The 21,362-nt window shown below is 46.9% G+C and overlaps 1 protein-coding gene across 4 annotated transcripts in view; it reads right to left on the bottom strand.

The window, feature by feature from the left end:
• Nucleotides 1-21,362, bottom strand: part of TANC2 (tetratricopeptide repeat, ankyrin repeat and coiled-coil containing 2) — a 139,566-nt gene that overhangs the window by 59,778 nt on the left and 58,426 nt on the right. For all 4 annotated transcript variants that reach the window (XM_061367916.1, XM_061367914.1, XM_061367918.1 and 1 more), the window contains 4 exons: nt 17,044-17,307; nt 7,885-8,010; nt 3,264-3,545; nt 963-1,096 (listed from right to left, as the gene is read on the bottom strand). In XM_061367916.1, the coding sequence (XP_061223900.1) occupies nt 963-1,096; nt 3,264-3,545; nt 7,885-8,010; nt 17,044-17,307 (806 nt within the window). The remainder of the gene's footprint in view (nt 1-962; nt 1,097-3,263; nt 3,546-7,884; nt 8,011-17,043; nt 17,308-21,362) is intronic.

Here is a 21,362-nt window from a genome sequence, read left to right on the forward strand (position 1 = left end):
AGTATCTGGCACAAAGAGCCAAGCAAAACATGCCCTGGTAATAATTTAGAACAAAGACTTTGGCTGATATTTTCCCCTCCAAAAGGGGAGCAGGCAACAGGAAAGCATTAACTGCTCACATCATCCCCAAAGGTGGAGGAGGAGCGAGCTCCTCAAATTTCAAAGCAGCAGAATAGCACCTTCCCACCACCACCAAAGCAGGGTTAAATCGCAGTAATGCAATAAAATTCAAGCTGTAAATCTCACCTACTGTGACAGTGTTATATACAACCCACTCCTACAGAATCACAGAACAGTTTGGGTTGGAAGAGACCTTAAAGCTCATCCAGTTCCAACCCCATGCCACAGGCAGGGACACCTTCCACACCTCCACTGCTCCAAGCCCCATCCAACCTGGCCACAGCTTCTCTGGGCACCCTGTGCCAGCACCTCAGCACCCTCACAGAGAAGAAATTCTGCCTTATCTCCAACCTGAACTTCCTCTGTTTCAGTTTGAACCCATCACCCCTTGTCCTATTGCTCCCGTCCCCGATGAAGAGCCCCTCCCCAGCATCCTTGAAGCCCCCTTCAGCCACTGGAAGCTGCCCTGATGTCCCCACTCAGCTTCTCTTCTCCAGGCTGAACAGCCCCAACTTTCCCAGCCTGTTGTCATATGGGAGGTGCTGCAGTCCCTGGGCATCCTCATGGCCTCCTCTGGACAGGATTTGCCTGGATAAAGTATGATGGCTGGGAAAGACAAACTCTCAAGGAAATAGATTTGACATAGTGGGAATTTCATTTTACAAAAAGGACTTTCCTAAGGGAATAAAACTTGTTCCAGAAGTTTTTCTCTAGACTCCCCAAGCAGGCATTTGAGCACACACACTTCCCAGCCCATGGGGTGATGTAAGGAAGGAGTCCTTCCAACAGGTCCCATTAAAATGGCCACGTTCCCAAGCACCAAACCAATCCCATCCCCATACCTGTGATGCGAGTCTCCTCATGGCTTCCTCCTGGCGCCGGCGCATCTCGGGGGTCCCAGGGCAGCTCCCGCTGGTGATGGATGAGTGGGCAGAAGGCGGCTGGGTCAAGGGCAGCTCTCGGTTTGCATCCACATCTGTCCCAAGGGAAGAGGTGATGAATGGCTGCAGGGCAAGCCCGACCCACAGCTTCCCTATTCCAGCCCAGGCTGGTTTCCATGCATGGAAGTTATTTAAAGTACTTCCCATAAACAGGATTTCAGGCAGCAGAAGACTGTGACACCATCAACAGGCTCCCTAAGAAACTTCCCTTGGAAGCAGCCCCTTCGGGAAGGACCACTAAGATAAAGTGTGGAGCTCATCTTATTCATCTTCTCCAGTGTAATTTCATTGACTTTAATTACAGTCACTGAGTTGTGTGCTCTCAAAGGTATGCTCCGTCTTCTCTAGGTTTGCTATGGGTTAGTGCAGTGCTCTCCCTCTCTGCAGCTCTGCCAATACATTCTCAACAAGTGCTGGTTAATTTGGTTCCAAGTCCTTCTTCAGTGGAGACAGCCAATTTTTCTGAATGATGTGTCTATTTTCTAACCTAAATAACTGGAGAGCTGCAGCTCACATATCCATCTGAAGCGCATTAATGTACTCAAGAGGGACAGAAGCAGGAGTAGCAGTGGGATCAGGAAAAGGCTTGCAAGCCCATGAATTATACTGGCATCACCTCTGACAAGTTTAACAGCTTTCTATTGCATTTTAGCTGTTGCTTTTTGCCTGGCAAAGCAGTAGCTGGCCTTACCAGCAGATTGCTACAACAGGCCATTCACCTGGCCTTTGTGGGTCACTCAAAACCACTCAAAACAGTAGTTTTCAATGACAGCACTCGATCATGTCTAATTACTGAGTCCTCCCAAGTGCAGCCTGCACTAGCAAAGGGTTTTCCTGAATGGATCACTGCAATGCATTCCTGAGCTTGACTTGAAATCATAATGCAAACAACGGCCCATTTAACGGCAAACAGAGGAGGATGACTACTGCCTACATAATTAAACCCTGAAGGTGTGAGTAATGAGGCACATTCTTGTTTCTGAGCATGCAACACCACCTTTACCGATATCGCTAAGACAAGAAGTAAGAGGCTGTATTTATGCCAGTTTACTAATGCTGACAGCACAAGTGCTGAAATAGAGTCAGGTCACCTACTGAAGCATTTACTATTAAACACAGATTTTACTAAGCATAATAGATGAAGAAAAGAATCAAAGGGACTTGTAGTACAATTGTTATCCTCTACAGCTAGACCGAGACTTGTGATCTCTTTAGGAAATAAAGCCAAATTAGATGACTGATCCTGAAGGTCTCCAACCCAATAACTAACACTGAGGAATCATTCAGCTTTCAGCTTCACAGGGAAACCAGAGGGTGAACTGAACAACCGTGTGTTAACCATGACCAAGGATCTTTGTCCTCTGTGCATGAAAGATGCAGGGCACCTTCTCTGAAACAGCTCAGAACCAGTTAAGTACAGTTGTCTCTTTAATCTCCACAATCCCTCTGAGCAGACTGAGGAGACGTACAGTCGGTGCACTGCAGAGCTGCAGTTAAAATATAGAAACAAGCCTTGCTTTTCAGTGTGCATTGGTCATTTAGCTCTGACAAGCGACATTATTCAGCACACCGACATTTGGTGACATTTCAGATATTTCAACGTGGCTAAGACTGCTGCATTCCACTAAGCAGATTTCACTGCAGCTTCCCTGAGATACAGTGACCTAGATCCTTGGAGGCATCTTTAGGTACCTACCCCAGTATCTTCAATCCTGTCATATTCACTTACTGAGAGCTGAATGATTTCTAAATGTTGTCATCTCCACCTGCAAACAGGTCAGGGCAGAGTGATGTGAACTGATGGGACCACAGGAGGTAGAGCAAGCCTTGGTGAGGAGCCTACATGGGCTTGCAACCCAGTCTCAGCATTTATACCATGATAAGACTGACCTAAGCACCATGGGTGGGAGAATGCACTGGCATGGATTTGTGACAACGGAATATGGGCAATTAAAATTGGAACCTTCCCAAGAGAAAAAGTGTGATGTTCCCAAGTCAGAGAAATAAAAAGACAGACCACTATGACTTCAAGTTGGAACAGAAGCAGAACAAATGCTGCTGATGGGCGCACCCTCTGCTTGGCAACAAGGACCAAGCTGTTTTCTTGGGCCTGAAGAAATGGGATCTATTCAACCAACAGCCATTCTAAAACCTATGGAAAAGCTCTCTGATCCTGGAAGGCCTGTGGCCTGCTGCACTTACGTTTAGGGGAGGCATGGGGGCTATCAGAAGCGATCTGCCTCATCCTTGTGCCGTGGCAGCTGAGTGCCACCAGCCTGGAGATGATGGCGGTTTTCCCAAAGCCGATATTGCCAACGATGACGACGCCTCGGTTGATGCTGGCGTTTGAACTCTGGAGCTGGGCATCTATCTCATGGAACACCCAGTCCCGGCCAACAAAGACGGACTCGGTGGTGATGCTGGGCACCTCGAAAAGCAGCGGCTTCAGAGAGATGTCGGGAGGTCTGTAGGGTGCAAAGCGCACTGTAAAGGGAAACACAGGGAAAGAACACAAATATCAATGCTGGCACTAAGAAGACAGCTCAGGAATTGCTGTTTCATCTTCCTCAGAAATCTATTAATGAAAAGATTAAAGGTGAAAAGAACAAAATCTTGTTTATGACCCACAGCTTTGTTTGTAAAAGCATCTGGTTCATTCATAGCACTGGCCACCAAAGAGAAGGGGTTTATAGCAGGAGAAATGACATTTCTGGCTTCAAGTCACCATAATCCAAGGCCCTGCCACAGGCAGGAGGGTTCACTGTCCAAAGCACCCTGTGAGAGAGTGTTGTATGCCTGTTTAACAGATGTATAGATGAGAAGGCTCCTTAAGGGGAGACCTTAGAGCAGCTCCAGGGCCTAAAGGGGCTGCAGGAAACCTGGAGAGGGGCTTGGGACAAGGGCCTGTAGGGACAGGCCAAGGGGAATGGCTTGAACCTGCCCGAGGGGAGACGGAGCTGAGCTCTTAGGCAGAAGCTCTTCCCTGTGAGGGTGCTGAGGCGCTGGCACAGGGTGCCCAGAGAAGCTGTGGCTGCCCCATCCCTGGCAGTGCTCAAGGCCAGGTTGGACACAGGGGCTTGGAGCAAGCTGCTCCAGTGGAAGGGGTCCCTGCCCGTGGCAGGGGCTGGAAGTGGAGGAGCTTTAAGGTCCCTTCCAACCCATTCCATGATAATAAAATTGTACAACGAAACCAAACCAGCCTTGAAACATTTTTGGGAACATTTGGGGGTGGAGGGAGAGGGTATCTGCCATTCTTTCCATGTGGCACAAGCTATCTTGGGAACGCACACGTAAAAACTGTAACAACTATGCTCAGATCGGGTGCAAAGATGCTATTACAAAGATCAACTCATATGGCATGTTCCGATTAAGAGCTCCTTAATTGGGAGATGATCTGCATAAATCTATTAAAACCACTTGGTGATGGAAGCACTTCGTGCTGGCAGAGACAGTTGCTGGATCTTCCCACTTCACCACCAAAATGGTTTGTTAATTAAAGCCTTGCAGAAGGTGGCCACAACAACAGCAGGTGATTCCCACTCAGGGGGAGGTTTGTCACACTGCAAACTTCCACTTCGAGAATGCAGCTCCTTCAAGGCAGGGCTGACGTGGATGGAGGGATGCGATTTCAGCCCTGGACCTTCCAGCCGCAGTCCAAGTGTTGCACCTGATATTCAACACGTGGATTTGAGCTGATGGGGTAAGCTGGGGAACATCTGAGCTGTGGAGCACAGAAGCTGAGTTCAACTGGGGCTGAGATCAAACGGCACGCTGCGAATGAAAACCATCACACAAAACGTAGATGTCTTCAGAGCACATTTTAAAGCAATGCTAGGAAACCCCAGGGGAGCAGTTCCCTGAGCTGCGTCCTAAAGTGGGTGCCAGGATAAGCTCCCAGCATGCTCCTCCTGGACATTCCAGGCATCCAGTTCCAACCCCTACGAGCTCATCTCAATCTCCCCTCTGGTGGGTTAAAGCCATTCCCAGCCTGGCCTTGAACACTTAAATCTGGCACAGACCTGACCAGGGAGCTGATCCATTACAGCAGAGCGGACAGAGGTGCTGGGAGTCAGTGTTACATCAGGTAAGCCTAAGGAAAATAGCTTGTACTTAAATGCTAGGTATTTTGAATGTCCTTTCTTAGTTGATACAGAAACTGCTGCAGACGGGAGATGTATTTCTATTCCCACTTGAAAATGATGAATGTGATTTAAATGTATTGAGGGTGGAGAAGGCTTTTGAATCACGAGCTCCCAGGCAGCTTGATTTCCTTTGCTAGGCTCTGCCACGTGGGATGTGCTGGCATGGGAAGACCCTGGAGAAGCAACATCACTGATGGTGGGAGGGGATGAGGCAGTGGGGCCATGTGTGCCCATGTGCCCATCACAGCTCCTGTCCCTGCACCAGCTTGCCTCTCAGCATCAGCAGGACTGATGGGCTTCCCACCAGAGGATGGCATATTGCACAAGCAATAGCACATGGATGTGGCTGAGAGAACCATCTGGAGTGGTCTGGCTGATGTAAATTGAATGTTCCAGGAGTGCATTTGGCAAGGGGCATTTTTTGTTTGCATTATACCACTAATACTATAGATAGAAAATTACATCACCAAAACACCCCAAATTAATCAAAAACTCCATTTGGAAAGCATAAAGCCAAGAGTTGTGCTCGACAAGCTACAGCTTTACTGTACTTCTGTGTGCACACACATGCTATGGCGTGTTAGTGAGTGAAAATGTCCAGCAACGCCCTTCTGAAAGCCAGAAGTCTAACAGGTACCAAATGGCCTCAGGGGCTAATGCAGAGGCAAGAATGATTACATCTAAAAGCAATGGAATCTAATAAGCTCCTGCTTAACATGGCGGAGACCTGAGCTAAAGTCTTGGTTTCTTTTCAGAGCTGCAGATGGCTTTGAAGCTGTGTGATCAAAACACACCAAACAGCAAAGCTTAAAGATGGGTCTTGCTCTGAGGGGATGTGAATGTGCACATCCTGGTTGTCACCTGGGAATAGCCTACCCTGTCCTAAAAAAGGTTTAGTGAAACCCTGAGAAGGGACATACCCACTTACCCACCTATCCCCAACCTTCCTGTGCCTGCAGACCTTCCACTTGCCAACAGCAAAGCCACTTGGCCATAGCCAAGCAAACCTCTCCCGGCACCAATGCTGACATTTGCTTTCTGGAGTTAAACCCCCATGAGGGAAACACTCAGAGTGTTCTAACACCAGTAACAGCTTGGTTGCCCTCTGGCTCCTGCTCCACCACGGTACATCCCAGCCACCATCCTGCCCTTTGGGTACAGCAACTCTGAACAGCTTCAAATCCCGCTGGCTGGAAACAGCAAGGGCAGAAACTGCCTTCACCACCCTATTAAAAACCTGCCACTGGGATGAGAACTTGTCATGCTCAGAGCTGTTGGGATTGCCCAATTACTCCCCTGGATAAAACAACTGCTGTGACAAGAACTAACAGGGACGGTTTCCCATTGGGATTCATGGGATTCCTGAACCCTGGGAACAAAGCACTGGGCTGTGATGCATCCCCCTTGATAGAGAGCCAGGACCTGCTTTGCTATTCCAGTGCCAAGAAGGTATTAAAGGTAAACCCAAGTTTAGGATTCCCAGTTGCAACAAAGAGCTGGGGATTAGAACAGCTCAGAGCAATGCAATTTCACAGTAATATCTGGAACATGTAGTATTTTGGGGGAACACCCCCCTTATATATTCAATGAAGGGAAAATATTTCCAAGTAGTGGTGGTTTGGTTTCTTCACATCCTCTCCTTTTAAAACTAGCACAGCACCTCAACTGGGATCAGAAGCAAATCCCCCCCCAGTTGAAGCACTGCTGCTGTTCTCATGCAACCTTCACATAAAGGGGGGAAACCAGACAAAAACTGAACAAAAAGAAGAAAGCAAAGATGTGGTGTTCCATGGTTTTACAAAGTGTGTCTGGAAAACAATTTGATTCTGTTCCTACAATAAAGTTTAATGTTTTGGATGCAATCACTGTAAATTACGAAGCCTTGGCAAGCTGCTCCCTTGGAACATATGGAAATCTTGTCTGTCAAACTTTGCTTTCTTCCCTTCCTGCCTGTTAATCCATTTTTATAACTGCCTCACCAGCCAATATGATTTCATTATGCACTGTGATCCAGTCATGCATTTGTGAGAAATCCCAACCTGGCTGGAACAGGTCGTGCCTGTGATGCTGCGTGAAAACCAACCTTGTACCCTCCAAGATCCTCCTGGTTCCTCCTCTGAGCTGTTGATCTCCATTGATGGGGTCCCCTCTCAGTCTGCTCTTCACTAACCAGGCCCAGCTCCAGCAATGTCTGCTGCAGACCCTGAGCATCCTTGTGGCCTCCGCTGGACCCTCTCCAGCAGCTCCTGGTCTTTCTTCCGCTGAGGAGCCCAGCACTGGACACAGGACTCCAGATGTGGCCTCACCAGGGTCAAGTAGAGGGGGAGGAATCACCTCCCTCAACCTGCTGCCACGCTCCTGATGCACCCCAGGGTACTCTTGTCCCTCCTGGCCGCATGGGCACATTGCCTGTTCATGGTCAACTCATCACGCACCAACCCTCCCGGGCCCTCCTCAGCTGAACTGCTCTCTAGTAGGTCACCTGCAACCTGTGCTGGTACTTGAGGTCCTTCCTCCCCAGGGACACGACCCTACACTTGCCCTTGTTGAACCTCATGAGCTTTCTCTCTACCCAGTTCTCCAGCTTCAGGTGTATCAGTCACTGCCCATCTTCACGAGGACATGGGTGAAGTGGCTGCAATACAAGGTCCTACCCCAGAGACCCCCCCACATGCTCCTACCTCGCAGGTCCTGCTGCGTGCGGGCACCGGCCATGCTCTGCCGTGGCATCCGCAGGGAGGTCCGCAGGGGAGTGTGCCTCTGCTCATCCAGGTAAGCCAGATCTTCTAAGTGAGCTGAGCTGGTGGCTGCAAGGAGAGAGCAAAGACCCACATCACCCCTGGCTTCTGGATCTCATGCTCTGCTACTGCAGTTTTCACTTCTTAAATACACACAGTCATAACCACAGTGAGTCAATACAGCAGAAATGAACCAAGCCTAATGCCCCTAGCAAGGAACAAAAAGGTGTTTTGGTAACTTTTCTGATGCCCCACTGGTATTTGCTCTCGTTTGGTCTCCTCTTGATGTGAACAAATTAAAGAGATACATAGAAAATGGAGACACAGAATCTTTTATATCTGCTACAAGGGTGTTGGAGAGGGACTCTTCATCAGGGACTGCAGGGACAGGACAAGGGGTGATGGGTTCAAACAAACAGCGGATATTCAGGTTGGATATAAGGCAGAAGCTCTTCCCTGTGAGGGTGCTGAGGCGCTGGCACAGGGTATCCAGAGAAGCTGTGGCTGCCCCATCCCCGGCAGTGTTCACGGCCAGGTTGGACACAGGGGCTTGGAGCAAGCTGCTCCAGTGGAAGGGGTCCCTGCCTGTGGCAGGGGTTGGAGCTGGAGGAGCTTTAAGGCCCCTTCCCACCCAAACAATTCCATGACTCCATGATCTAAGTTTTCCCAATCACAAACTCAACGGCATGGAAGCAAAGTTTGACAGCTCACATTCCTACTACATGCTGCGGGGCACAGCTCCAAGCAGTGATCCCCATGGAAAATACAGGAAATGAGCCTGAGTTTGAAGGTACTTCTCTCCAAATCCCATTGGCCTCAAGCACCCTTTTCAGCCAAATAATGTACAGAATGTTGAAAATCGAGGAATGAAAGCTCCACTGCATGCAACAATCTTCCCAGTTATCAACAGCAAATGTCAAAATAGTCTGCACATCACCAGTTCTGGTCTCGCTCTGATAACCAGTTCCAAAACTCACGTTAACCATTCACCAATGGAGATCACGCTGCTCAGTGCTCTGCATCCGATCCTGCTTCTTTAGCTTTAGTTTTTGGTCAATCACCATAGCAAGATGATTATTTTAAATGGAACTGATTCATTAAATAACTTCTTCAAAGACTTCCTGTCAAGCTGGCATCGATTCCTCACTGTGAAATGGGTAAGCTGTTTGATACAGCTCTCTAGAGTAGCTCATGGCACTGGTTGCTGAATCCTTCCTCCCTGCCACCCAACATGAGATGGAACAACCAACAAGACTGAAAGGCAGAACAGGCCAAAACTGAGACTCATTTTGCTCATACAGCGCTCAATGACCAGGCAAAAACCTCTTCTAGATCGTGATGCAGGCATAGGCTAAGCAAGACTCAGATTATAACAAGGGTTGGTGAGAAGGCTTAAACTAGGCAGCCTTGTTCTTCATGCTGTTCTTCAAATTGCTTGAAATCTCTATGTAAGTGTTAGAGACATAGAGAGAGAGGGGACAAAAGGTAAACAACAGGAGTGGGAATAAAAGAGGAGATAAGCCCATCAATGTCTGGTTTTAGACGTCCTTCACGCTCTTCTCTTGTAAAACTGATGAGATGCTCCCTGTGAAGGAGCAGATTAGAGCTGAAATGCTGCAATTAGAAAGATGTGGCTTTACCATGGACAGAAGTTATGCTCTGTATTGCTGAAGCCACTGCAGCCTGCTCCCAGCATCTCACAGAATGATGGAATCCCAGGTTGGGAGGGATGTCAAGGATCATCTGATCCAACTCTGCTAGGCAAAGCATGATCTAGACTAGATGACCTAGCACCCTGTTCAGCCCGATCTTAAAGGTGTCCAATGTCAGGAAATCCACCACTTCCCTGGGGACATTATAACAGTGTCTGGTTCTTCTGCTGGGGAATAATTCTCTTGTGTCCAGCTGGAATCTCCCCAGGAATATCTTGCACTCATCACTCCTCGTCTTCCCCATGTGCCTCCTTATACAAAGGGAATCTCTATCTTCTTAAATACTGGATCACAGTGACAAGGTCTCCCCCGAGCCTTCTCTTCTCCAGGCTGAACAGCCCCAGCTCTCCCAGCCTTCTCTCACACAGCTTCCCAGTCCCTGGATCATCTTTGTGGCCCTTCCCTGAACCCTCTCCAGTCCTTACCACCTAATCCCTTTTTCACAGCATTGTAGAACCATGGAAGGGTTGGAAGGGACCTTAAAGCTCACCCAGTTCCATCCCTACCCTGCCATGGGCAGGGACACCTTCCATTAGACCTGTTTGTCTGGGAAAAAAAAGGTAAGAGAAACCAAAACTCCCTGTGTTGGACTTAGTGCTAAATATATATGTTTATGAGTGTGCGTGTGGGGGTATATCCATAGATATAGATCTATATATATCTATCAGCTGCTAAAGGACACTTCCTCCCCCTAAATTCCATATTCAGTCCTCCTCCTGTCCCATTTTAATTCTATCAGCAGATACAGAGCCATCAAGGATGACCAACAACATTCATCCTGATGCTAATCTAATTTCTTTAGATAACATGATTCAAAGGAGCAACAACCTGATAAAAGCTTGTTTTTCCTAACACCAGTTAAAACCAGGAAGTGACTCCTCACCAGTTATTCACCAACCAGAAACTGAAATAACTTTATTTGGGGGTGATTAGTCTGAGAATCAATTTTGCAATATGATTATTAGAAATTCCTTTCTGACTTGCATTCTGCAGCAAAACTCCCTCATACAACCCAACCCCGGGCACACAGAAAACACTGCTGCATGCCCAAGAAGTGAGACCTTGAAGAACTATGTGCAGTTCTGCTGTCCCCAGTATAAGAAGGACATGGAGCTGTTGGAGCAAGTTCAGAGGAGGGACATCAGGATGATTAGGGGTTGGAACACCTCCTGGATGGAGACAGGCTGAGAAAGTTGGGGCTGCTCAGCCTGGAGAAGAGAAGCTGCGTGGAGACCTCAGAGCAGCTTCCAGTGTCTGAAGGGGGCTACAAGGATGCTGGGGAGGGACTCTTCATTAGGGACTGCAGTGACAGGACAGGGGGTAATGGGTTCAAACTGAAACAAAGGAAGTTGAGGTTGGAGATAAACAATAAATTCTTCCCTGTGAGGTGCTGAGGCGCTGGCACAGGGTGCCCAGAGAAGCTGTGGCTGCCCCATCCCTGGCAGTGCTCAAGGCCAGGTTGGACACAGGGGCTTGGAGCAAGCTGCTGTAGTGGAAGGGGTCCCTCCCCGTGGCAGGGGTTGGAGCTGGAGGAGCTTTAAGGCCCCTTCCAACACAACCCATCCTGTGATTCTAAGACCCCAGCAGTTTTGCAGGGGTGGACTTTGTGCGCTTCCAGAAGAGCACGATGCTGACCAGTGCCCTGATTTACTGTTGGTCCTAAGAGAAATGAGGAGCTACTCCTCAGCAGCTGAAATCCAGGCTCTCTTCCCACCTTCATCATCATAATCCTCTTCAGCCACAACAAAGACGTGATGAACTGCAGTCAGCAGGAGCTGCCAGATCCATTGCACATTTTGCCAGGGGTTATTTTTGCAATTGGCAGTACACCCATCCTGCCATTCCTCAGGCTGATGACCTGAGATTTATCTTCGTGACTTGGAGCTGAGGAGTAATTAAAGAGATCGAAGGCCAGAGGAGCTCACAAGTAATTTGTCCTGAGAATATGCTTTGGTTCTTCAAAAATTATGCAAGATCCATTTATCTTAGCAAGTATCATATTAAACTGTTGAAAGCTTCCTCTCAATTCTGAACCTCATCCTACAGAATAGCACGCAGCAACTGCAGATAAAGCACAATGGAAAGAGAGCACCTCCTCCGAAATAAGCTCTGCATACCACAGATGCAATTCTCCAAAGGAAATGGCAAACAAATAGCGGAAGATAATTCCATTTCCATGTACTATTTGAACAACAAGCACAAATCAACCTGACCTGATATTGATATTTGGCAGCCCAGGGGGGGACTTTGCAGACTGGGTCTTCTGGGGGAAATGGGGGATCACTGCTCATTCCCGAGTCAATCAGCTTGTCACTGCTGATGCATGGATCAGACTGGCACAGGACATAGAATAGAATCCCAGACTGGTTTGGCTTGGAAGGGACCTTAAAGCTCATCCAGTTCCAACCCCCTGCATGGGCAAGGACACCTTCCATTAGACCAGGTTGCTCCAAGCCCCTCCAACCTGGCCCTTGTCAAAACCCTCTCTCCAACTGATTGTGTTATTACAAGGTGTTGTACATGTACCCCAAATTCAGATTCCTTAGAGCTGTATTATTAAATATGCTTCAGATTTAATGACTCTATATGTGGCTGGGTATCTGGTCTATCTTGACCAGGTATGTGGGTATCTTGATATCTGGATAACTTGATATGGTTTGATCAAACACAGATAGGGCAATGCCAAGGTTTTGGGGGTTTTACTCAAAGCATCTTCATTTCATCTGTCTCCTTGGAATAATTCCTATGAAAAGCTGCATCTAATTCAGAGTTGAACCATAGCCCCTAATGAATTAAAGAAAGAAAAAAGGTGCAGGTATCTGTTTCATGACCATGCAGCTCCTATTGCAGGGCTCTGCAGACAGGCACATGCTCTACGCCTGATCAAGCAGAGCCTCCCTTCCCCCTGCTGCAGTGCCTTGTGTTAAATCACATTTCTCTCTGTGCTATTTTTGCATCAATTCTCTTTCCCTTGGGCAGAGTTCAAGGGATTCTTGAGGCGCTCCTGTTCTGCTTCCTCCGGTGTGGTCCTCAACAGGTCTTGTTCCGGTTTCCTACCTTGCAGGCTGGTCACTCCAGCTGGGATCACTGCTATTGCTTGATTAATGTGACCATTCCCAGACTCCTCCATGGGGAAAGAGGAACAAATGGGAAAAGGGAAACCATGGGAAAAGAGGAACAAATTCTCACAGTAAGTAACCCATTGTTATGCTCAGTTTCTTGCAATCTCTTTCATCACCTGCTCAAATCTGACCTTAACACAAAGAGGTGTTTACTTTTCTGACAGTCCCACTTTCAAGGCACATTTCAGAACCTTTCTTGTACTGCTGGCCTGTGCCTTTGCCTTGTGTGGTGCAGGCAGAGGCAGTTAGGTCTGCCAGGCACTTAGCTCTGCGCCAGAAACACCTCTAGAGGACAAGCTGCCAGATATCGGGATACAGGATGCTCCAAGAGACAACCACTGCTCACTGTGCTCTCAAAAACACATGGTTTATACACATGTGGACCTGCTTAAGTGAGTCCAGAGGAAGCCAGGGAGACGCTGTGAGGGATGGAACAGCTCTGCCAGGCTGAGAGAGCTGGGCTGGGGCAGCCTGGAGAAAAGAAGGCTCCTGAAGGGGAGACCTTAGAGCAGCTCCAGTGCCTAAAGGGGCTGCAGGAAACCTGGAGAGGGGCTTGGGACAAGGGCCCGTAGGGACAGGCCAAGGGGAATGGCTTTTACCTGCCCGGGGGAGACTGAGCTGAGCTCTTAGGCAGAAGCTCTTCCCTGTGAGGGTGCTGAGGCGCTGGCACAGGGTGCCCAGAGAAGCTGTGGCTGCCCCATCCCTGGCAGTGCTCAAGGCCAGGTTGGACACAGGGGCTTGGAGCAAGCTGCTCCAGTGGAAGGGGTCCCTGCCCGTGGCAGGGGTTGGAGCTGGAGGAGCTTTAAGGTCCCTTCAATACAAACCATTCTATGATCCTATGAAATAGCACAACCCAGAAAATGTAATAAAATCTTGAGATTATAAAAAAGCTTTGGAATTCCACAGGAACATAACTAAAAAAAAAATGCTGAAATAATATTCAGCTCCACCAATCTGTGAGGAAAAGAAGTGCAAGAGAAATGCTAACTCAAAAAGATCTGTTTCAAAGATCCCCTATAGAGATCATAAATCCCTTTTCCGTATCGAAAGACAACATGGAGCCAGGCTGGGCTATAAGGATGCTTTGCAAATGGGGCATGAAACCAGTTTCAAGAGCTGACTTGCAGCTTGTGCTGAACTGGGAAGGGGGAATGGCCTCGGTGCCCGAGCTTCTGCACTGATTCAGGAGGGGCTGGCTCTGAACTATGGTGGCACTAACTGAAACTGAGCAGAGAGCTTTTCATGTGGGATATGAGGAGAAAAGAACCAGCAGCTGCAGTCCCTGCATTTCTTTAAGTTCTTGCCCATCAAACACAATATTAATGCACAGAGGCCGTGCTCACACTCTGCTTAATTTCCTTCTCATTTATTAGCAGTGCTTCACTTCGTAGCCAAGCTGTGAGCAATTTGCTGTCCATAAGTTACGTGTGACCCAGAGACCTTTAAGCTCTCCCGATACTCCAATAGAGATAATTTGCTCTGACCCTTCTGCAGCACAGTTCCCTTCTCTTCCATGTGTGTCTTTTGCAATGCTCACTGCCCGGGCATACAGCAGTGCCCTTCAAGCTGCTTCTGATTTAATAGCATAAAATTGCTTAATAACGTCTGTATTCCACACAGGAACTGGGTATTGCTCAGCAAACGTGCTCCCACTGAGCCAGTGAGAGAAACGTGCTCTCTCTGCTTTCACAACCAGGCTTTCAAACATCACATACACAGTGACCCCCTGAACGTCAATGATTTACCCACATGGGCTCTACCAAACCTAGCATCCCACTTTGGCATTTTACAGTGCAAAGAAGCCTGTACAGTTGGTGGTTTATTTTGTTAGAAGAGAGTATTTACCCCCCAAAAAAGTGCTTTTAAGCACTTTAAGCGCTTTTTGTTCTTTTATTTAGGATGCTCAGGGACTGGAGCACCTCCTGTATGGAGCCAGGCTGAGAACATTGGGGCTGCTCAGCCTGGAGAAGAGAAGCTGCGTGGAGACCTCAGAGCAGCTTCCAGTGTCTGAAGGGGGCTACACGGATGCTGGAGAGAGACTCTTCATCAGGGACTGTAGTGACAGGACAAGGGGTGATGGGTTTAGACTGAAACAGGGGAAGTTCAGGTTGGAGATAAGGAAAAAGTTCTTCCCTGTGAGGGTGCTGAGGCGCTGGCACAGGGTGCCCAGAGAAGCTGTGGCTGCCCCATCCCTGGCAGTGCTCAAGGCCAGGTTGGACACAGGGGCTTGGAGCAAGCTGCTCCAGTGGAAGGGGTCCCTGCCCGTGGCAGGGGGATGGAAATAGATGAGCTTTAGTGTCCCTTCCCACCCAAGCCATTCTATGACCCTATGATTAACTGTTTCTGAAGAAATATTACACAGTGAAGTGCAACATGAGATCAATACATGTGGGGCGAACTGCACCCAGTTGTAAGCTGTTTGGTGAGGGGCTGCATTACACAGCAGTGATTGCTGTTTGTAAGCTGCTATAGAAGAAAACAGTTTTGTTCTTTCAGAACAAAATATTCAGAAGATATTCAGGGAGAACCTTAAAAATGAAGACGAAGAATAAAATACTGAGGGGTAGAGGGGGGAAGCCACAAGGTGGAAGTGGTCCATGCTTTGGTTCCCAAGAGCATACTGTCTGTACATAAATACAACTGCGTACACTAAAAGGAAGGCAGTTTTATGCTATAGTCTCAGCTACACTTAGCCTTAACACTAATAACCCTGTGGCTCAAAGTTAATGTATGTATTTTCAGTGGGATCAGTCCCCTCACCTGGTTTTCAAATGGCTACTCCATGTGTAGCGCTGGTGCAAGGATGGGGAGTTGGCAGAGAGCACAGGATTAACTCCTTGGGCAATGGCGCATTTTGCAGATAGGCTTAAGTCAAACGTGAAACTATACCTGGATTCCCTCTCCCATCTTTCAAGTACTTAGAGAATGAGGTTAACCAGTCTGGGAGAAAAAACCGTATCAATCTAAACCTAAAAACATAACTTTATTGTGTCATAAACTTACAGGAGATACCATGGGATCATTCGATAACAAAGGTTAAGCCAAACCTTGTATTCTTGCCCATAGTTACTACCACAATGATTTATCCTGGGCCATGCACTGTGTTTGCTGACATATTACTAAAAAGCAGCAAAAACTCCACAAAGCACAGAGAAGGAAAAGGTGGTTTTCTCTTGTAACAGTGATTGTCTCTAAATGCATCCAGCAAGCCAACAATTCCCAAGTCAGTTAAACCAATACAGGTGTATCTGAATTTATAGTACCTGCCCTGTTTTATTTGGTTTACCCCGATCTAGTCGAAGATGTCCCTGCTCTCTGCAGGGGGGTTGAACTGGATGAGCTTTGTTCCAAACTGTTCTATGATTCTGTGATTCTATCCTGAAGGTTTTATGTGGTGTCATTTACAAGAGATGGACCTAAAGCAACGAGGCTGTGCAAGCGGTTTCCCACTTTATTCCTGTCCCTCTTTCCCTTCTGAAATCACAGGTTTGTGGATGTAATTAAGTAGCATGTGGTGTTGTACCTCCATGCTTAGATACCCATAATTTAACACCTATGAAATCTCATTCCTACACTGCTGTTAGGCCTGTGACTATCCAAAGTGGGATTAAAAAGGAAACCTAATCCAGTTATGCAATGCAGCCTGGGTTGCCAAGAGATACTGTTTTAACAGAGACTATCCCAGGCTCTGTGTAGTCTGGACCTTCTGGAGCAACATCCCTGCTGCCAACCACAGGAGAATCCTGCAGGGACTCTGTAAGAAGACAAAGCCCATACTTACATATGTCCAGACACAGAGATCACCCCAAGAGAAGGTTTAACCCCACAGAAGTCACCCAGCAAGGAAAAAATATGGGGCAGGAAAGCAAAGGAGCATAATTACAGCCAAGCACCTTTTCAGTAAAGTTTGAATGTTTTTAATCCTATCTCTTGCTTCTGTCCTGCTGCTACCAACTTCATGGGTTGTTAAAAGAGATCAGTGAGATATGTCAGGGCATCATTATTTGCACTGTGATGATAAATATTCTCCAATCATTTTACAGTTGTACAGATTTTTAACAAAGGGACAACCAACTGCTGAAAGAACCATTCAACATCATCAGAACCAGTTTTCCCCACAGGAATTTTCCATTTAGAAGCAGTAAGTCAAATGAAAAGACAATTCTTGTCACGCTTCACAAGGATGACTACATAAAGGAGATTTCTCTTTGGGTAACGAGAACATGACAAAGGCCTTTCGCTCAAAGGGAAAAAGGTTTATTTCTTACCTGCTACTGAATTTGGCCGTGGCATCAGGTAAAGAGGAATTGACTGCACTGACTGGGACAACACTGTCTCCAGGTTCCTCTCTGGGATTTTGTTGAGGCTGTAGGTGGAGGCTGTCATGTTCTCGTCCACGCGGTATAAGCACGAATCCATGCTGGATTTCTGGGACTGCCAAGGTTTCAGGTTTCCTCCAGATCCAAGTTCTTTACTGCTTTCCCCTCCATATTTAGTGCGTTCCACATTTTCTGAGTAGCTTGTCAAAGTAGCTTGAAGGAAGAAACCAGGAACACAATGAGTAACAAAGAACAGTTTGCACACACACTACTCTATGCTAAGTAGAGCCAAACCCTGTGTTCATCAGGTTTTCCACATTCACATAAACCGGAGATTATGGAACTGGATTTATTGATACTGGTCCTGTTTACTGCTTCTCAAAGAACATTGAGACTATAACATTTTGGCTCCCACTGTCAGAAGCCATTTGTAATTACAAAAGAGTATTAAAAATCAAGTGCAGCAGTGTATACGAAGACACGATGCCAGAAAAGCAGGAATTGTTAAGGAAAAACCATTATTATGCTCCTCATCTCTCTTAATTTGCATCAGTTACCACCTTTACAAAGATGTTTGCAGCAGTTTATAACGTTGCAGTGTCTGACACCAAACACAGAGAGCTCCCACCTGACCTGCATGAACAACCAGCTCTTGTGGATCAGGTTTGGTTCAGAAACGGAGCCAAACGTCCCATTTGATTTACATCAGGTTTTTATGAAGCTTTAACTGGAATCCACATATTTTCTCTTCTATTATTTCATTTTACAGATTACTGTGTTGACTTTCACATTGGGAAGTGACAGTACAATACTGATCCCCACAACTAACATCTCTCTGCTGGTATCTTCTCGGTTCTGAGGGTTATCCACTGGCTGTAACTCCCTCTGCATTGTTGACCTTCCTTTCTCTTTAAAGTCTCCTACCTGTTCCTTCAAGACCATAATCCAACCATTCAGTCACTGTGAGAAGATCCCAAGCCCACCCCAGCTCATGTAAGCATGTCAAACTTGCCTCCTCCCGACCTGGGAGATCACAAACCAGAGCTCACTATATCTTCACATCACTCCACTGCTATTCAAACCCCTGAAATTCAACTTAACCCCCTGAAATCCATCATTTTCACTGACTTGTGCTAAATACCTTCTCCAGCCCAAATTCTCTGCTCATTTCTATGCCATTTGTCCCTGGACCCACCACTCCTCATCTGCAACACAAACCATGTGGTGATGTTTCCTCAGGGCCTTCACTGAAGTCCATTCCTAAACCAAGGGCGATGCTCCCTCATTAACCAACAGCACCACATTGATTTTTATATTGATGAACACAAAGAGGAAATTAATCTGAAGACTCACATGCTTGTAGGCTCAAGCTTTTCCTATGCCAAGCTTTACAAGTAAGCAGCCCAGAAAAGCCAGGAGCACCTGGTAGTTGATGATGCAGTTGAAGTGCAAATGGGTAAAGCAGAGGAGTACGTATTCCAGCTCTTTACATGCTGAGTAGGGGAATCATTTCACTGCCCAACATTAAGCATCTGATGTAAATCCTCGGGAATACCCATACAGAGCTTACAAATATGAAGGTGATGACAGCTACTGCTGGACTCCCACTGCAAAACCATGACCTTCGATGACCAAGGGCTGATGTGGCTTAATTATACATGATGAATGCCATTATAAGAAGAACCAGAATTAAATGTTTACACCTAACCTCACAAAATCATCATTAAAACTCAAAATTAACACCTTTAATTTTCACTGTGCCTCTTCTTTATCCATTCCAACAAACGCCATGCACCTCGGACCTTTACCCCTGTTTGTAGTTTTATTTCTCAGTAGTGGGTTTCTTCTCTCTGCAGTGGGATCAATGCCTTCATCTCTCATCAAGCATCCCCAAATTTAGTTGTCTGTAACGTATTTGGAAACTTAAAGCCAACACATGCAACTGTTAAGAACTGGTATTTGTTTGTTAGCATTGAAACATAAGCTTGCTGTCAGGTAAATGCATTTACACTTTAGCATAGGGAAAGCAGACCGAAACAAGGAACAGATGTTCACAGATCGCTCCTGCTCCCTCAAATGGTTTAATATTGAGAAAGAGCTTTGGAATGGTTTTGTAGAAAAGCTCCATTTCAATGAGTCGGCAGAGCCAGGCTCACTACACATCTATTTACAGACAAAAATCAATCCATTGATCCATTAAAATCCATTCATTTCAAACCCCTCCTCAGGATCTAATTAATTTCTGTAGATACTCATCAGCAGCTGAACTCATACATCAAACTGAGGAAAACCAAAATAACTTCGTGTCAACATGAGTTTCCTCTAAATGAAGCAACAGAAAAGGAAAAAGGAGCTACTAAGTGCTGCTGGTCCCTTCTCTAATTCTCACTTGGTGTTCACATTAAACATCATTTTCACTGTTTCATACTAAAGCTGGTTTATGTGCAAACTCTTCATTGAATCAGGTATTTAGGATTGTTCCCTGTGGATTAATTTACCTTTTGAACAGCCCTGGATGATACAAGTGGTGCTACATGGGCTGGAAGCCATTGCTCCATGGGCTTAATCTCGTCTATGAGCTATTTTAAACCAAACCAAATCTGACTTCATTGAAAAGGCAAAAGCGTGAAGGTTTGCTATGAGCCAGTAACACGAACCAACAACACTGAGCACGTCCCCTGGGGGAAGCAAAGCTTCCCAGGAGCTCAACCCAGAGAGCTGCTCACAAACCACAGCTTCATGGTCCCGAGTTAGAGAGAGCAGCAGCTCATTTCAGGAAATCCACATTACCTGCATCTCCCAAGGCTGGTGCAGTGTGATACACAGGGGTAGGGAGCTGGGAATGCAAAGTGGGAAATACAAGGCAAGGGCAAAGATTTGGTTGGGCTGTTGGACTGGATTGTTGTAGGTCCCTTACCACTGAAAATGCTTTTTTCTATTTCATATTCTATATTCCATATTCCATATGCTCTATTCCAGTCTCTAGTCTGTTCTACTCTACACCATTCCTTTCCACTCTATTGCTTGGGTAGACAGAACTTCCTATCAGTCCTCAGTGGAATGAAGCCCATGAACACCCCAAACCAGAGGCAAACCTGCAAAAATACCATTATTTCTCCAAGTTTTTGCCATATTCATACCCTAAACATTCCAGCAGTGCAGAGGGTATTCCAGGACATGCAGTCTGGGTGTGTGAGAACATCGCCCCAGCATGCACTGGCCTTGCAGGGGATTAACTGAGCTTTCAGCAATAATCTCTGCAGTGGGATGCATGGGGAATGGAGACCGATCCTGAGGATGGATCCTGCTGCAGTCACACCAGGATCCTGTTGCCTCATTAATGCACCTAAACCGTATCTACATGTTAGTAATATTCTGGGCCTTAATCCAGATGCAGAGAAGTCAACTGAAATCAGCAACAGCAGCTGCCAACTAACATGACAACATCACTGCGGGTATGCCTATTGTCAAGCACATCTTTACATACAGGACAGCATCAGAATATCAGATTCTATTAAAGACTGACCTTCAAGTGAAGATTCTTTCTGTTATTACAATTCTGGGCTTATACTGAACATCTAAACTACAAAACAAGTATTTTGTTCTCCTACTTTGAGATCTCTTTGCTCTGTAATTCGTAACTGTGACTCTGGCTAACCCAGCTGATGGCCTGTGGAAAGGAGGTCCTGATGGTGAGAAATCCCAACAGACCCCACTCACACATTATGTTGTTAAAATGGTGTCAAAAGAAGGGCTGCAGGAGCACACACGGACTCAGCTTAAGTGGTACCTGAGGTTTTCATCACTGTAACATCTCAGCTTACAGGGCACAATCAGAGGGTTGCAAGGGTAAGGGGGGCACAGCCTCAGGAGAAGGAGAGACCCTGCCCCTGGGCTCACAGCATCCCTGCCACTGCTAACTTGAAAACAGCAAGGCAAAAATTCCTGCTCTTTGTTGGATCTGAGGCCATCAGTTCATCCTTCCCAAATTCAGAGCATGCTGTCTATTAAGAGTTTAAATAGCAGAAGGATTTAGGTTGGAAGGGAGCTTAAAGCTCCTCCAGCTCCAACTCCTGCCACTGGCAGGGACCCCTTCCACTGGAGCAGCTTGCTCCAAGCCCCTGTGTCCAACCTGGCCTTGAGCACTGCCAGGGATGGGGCAGCCACAGCTTCTCTGGGCACCCTGTGCCAGCGCCTCAGCACCCTCACAGGGAAGAGCTCTCTATCTGTACCAGTGCAGCAGCTCACCCAAGACAGCCCCTGCATTT

The sequence above is a fragment of the Neopsephotus bourkii genome, unplaced genomic scaffold (genome assembly GCF_033783945.1).
Source record: "Neopsephotus bourkii isolate Nb327-2 ecotype Australia unplaced genomic scaffold, CSIRO-AGI_Nbou_v1 NB_1400, whole genome shotgun sequence".
NCBI lineage: Eukaryota > Metazoa > Chordata > Aves > Psittaciformes > Psittacidae > Neopsephotus > Neopsephotus bourkii.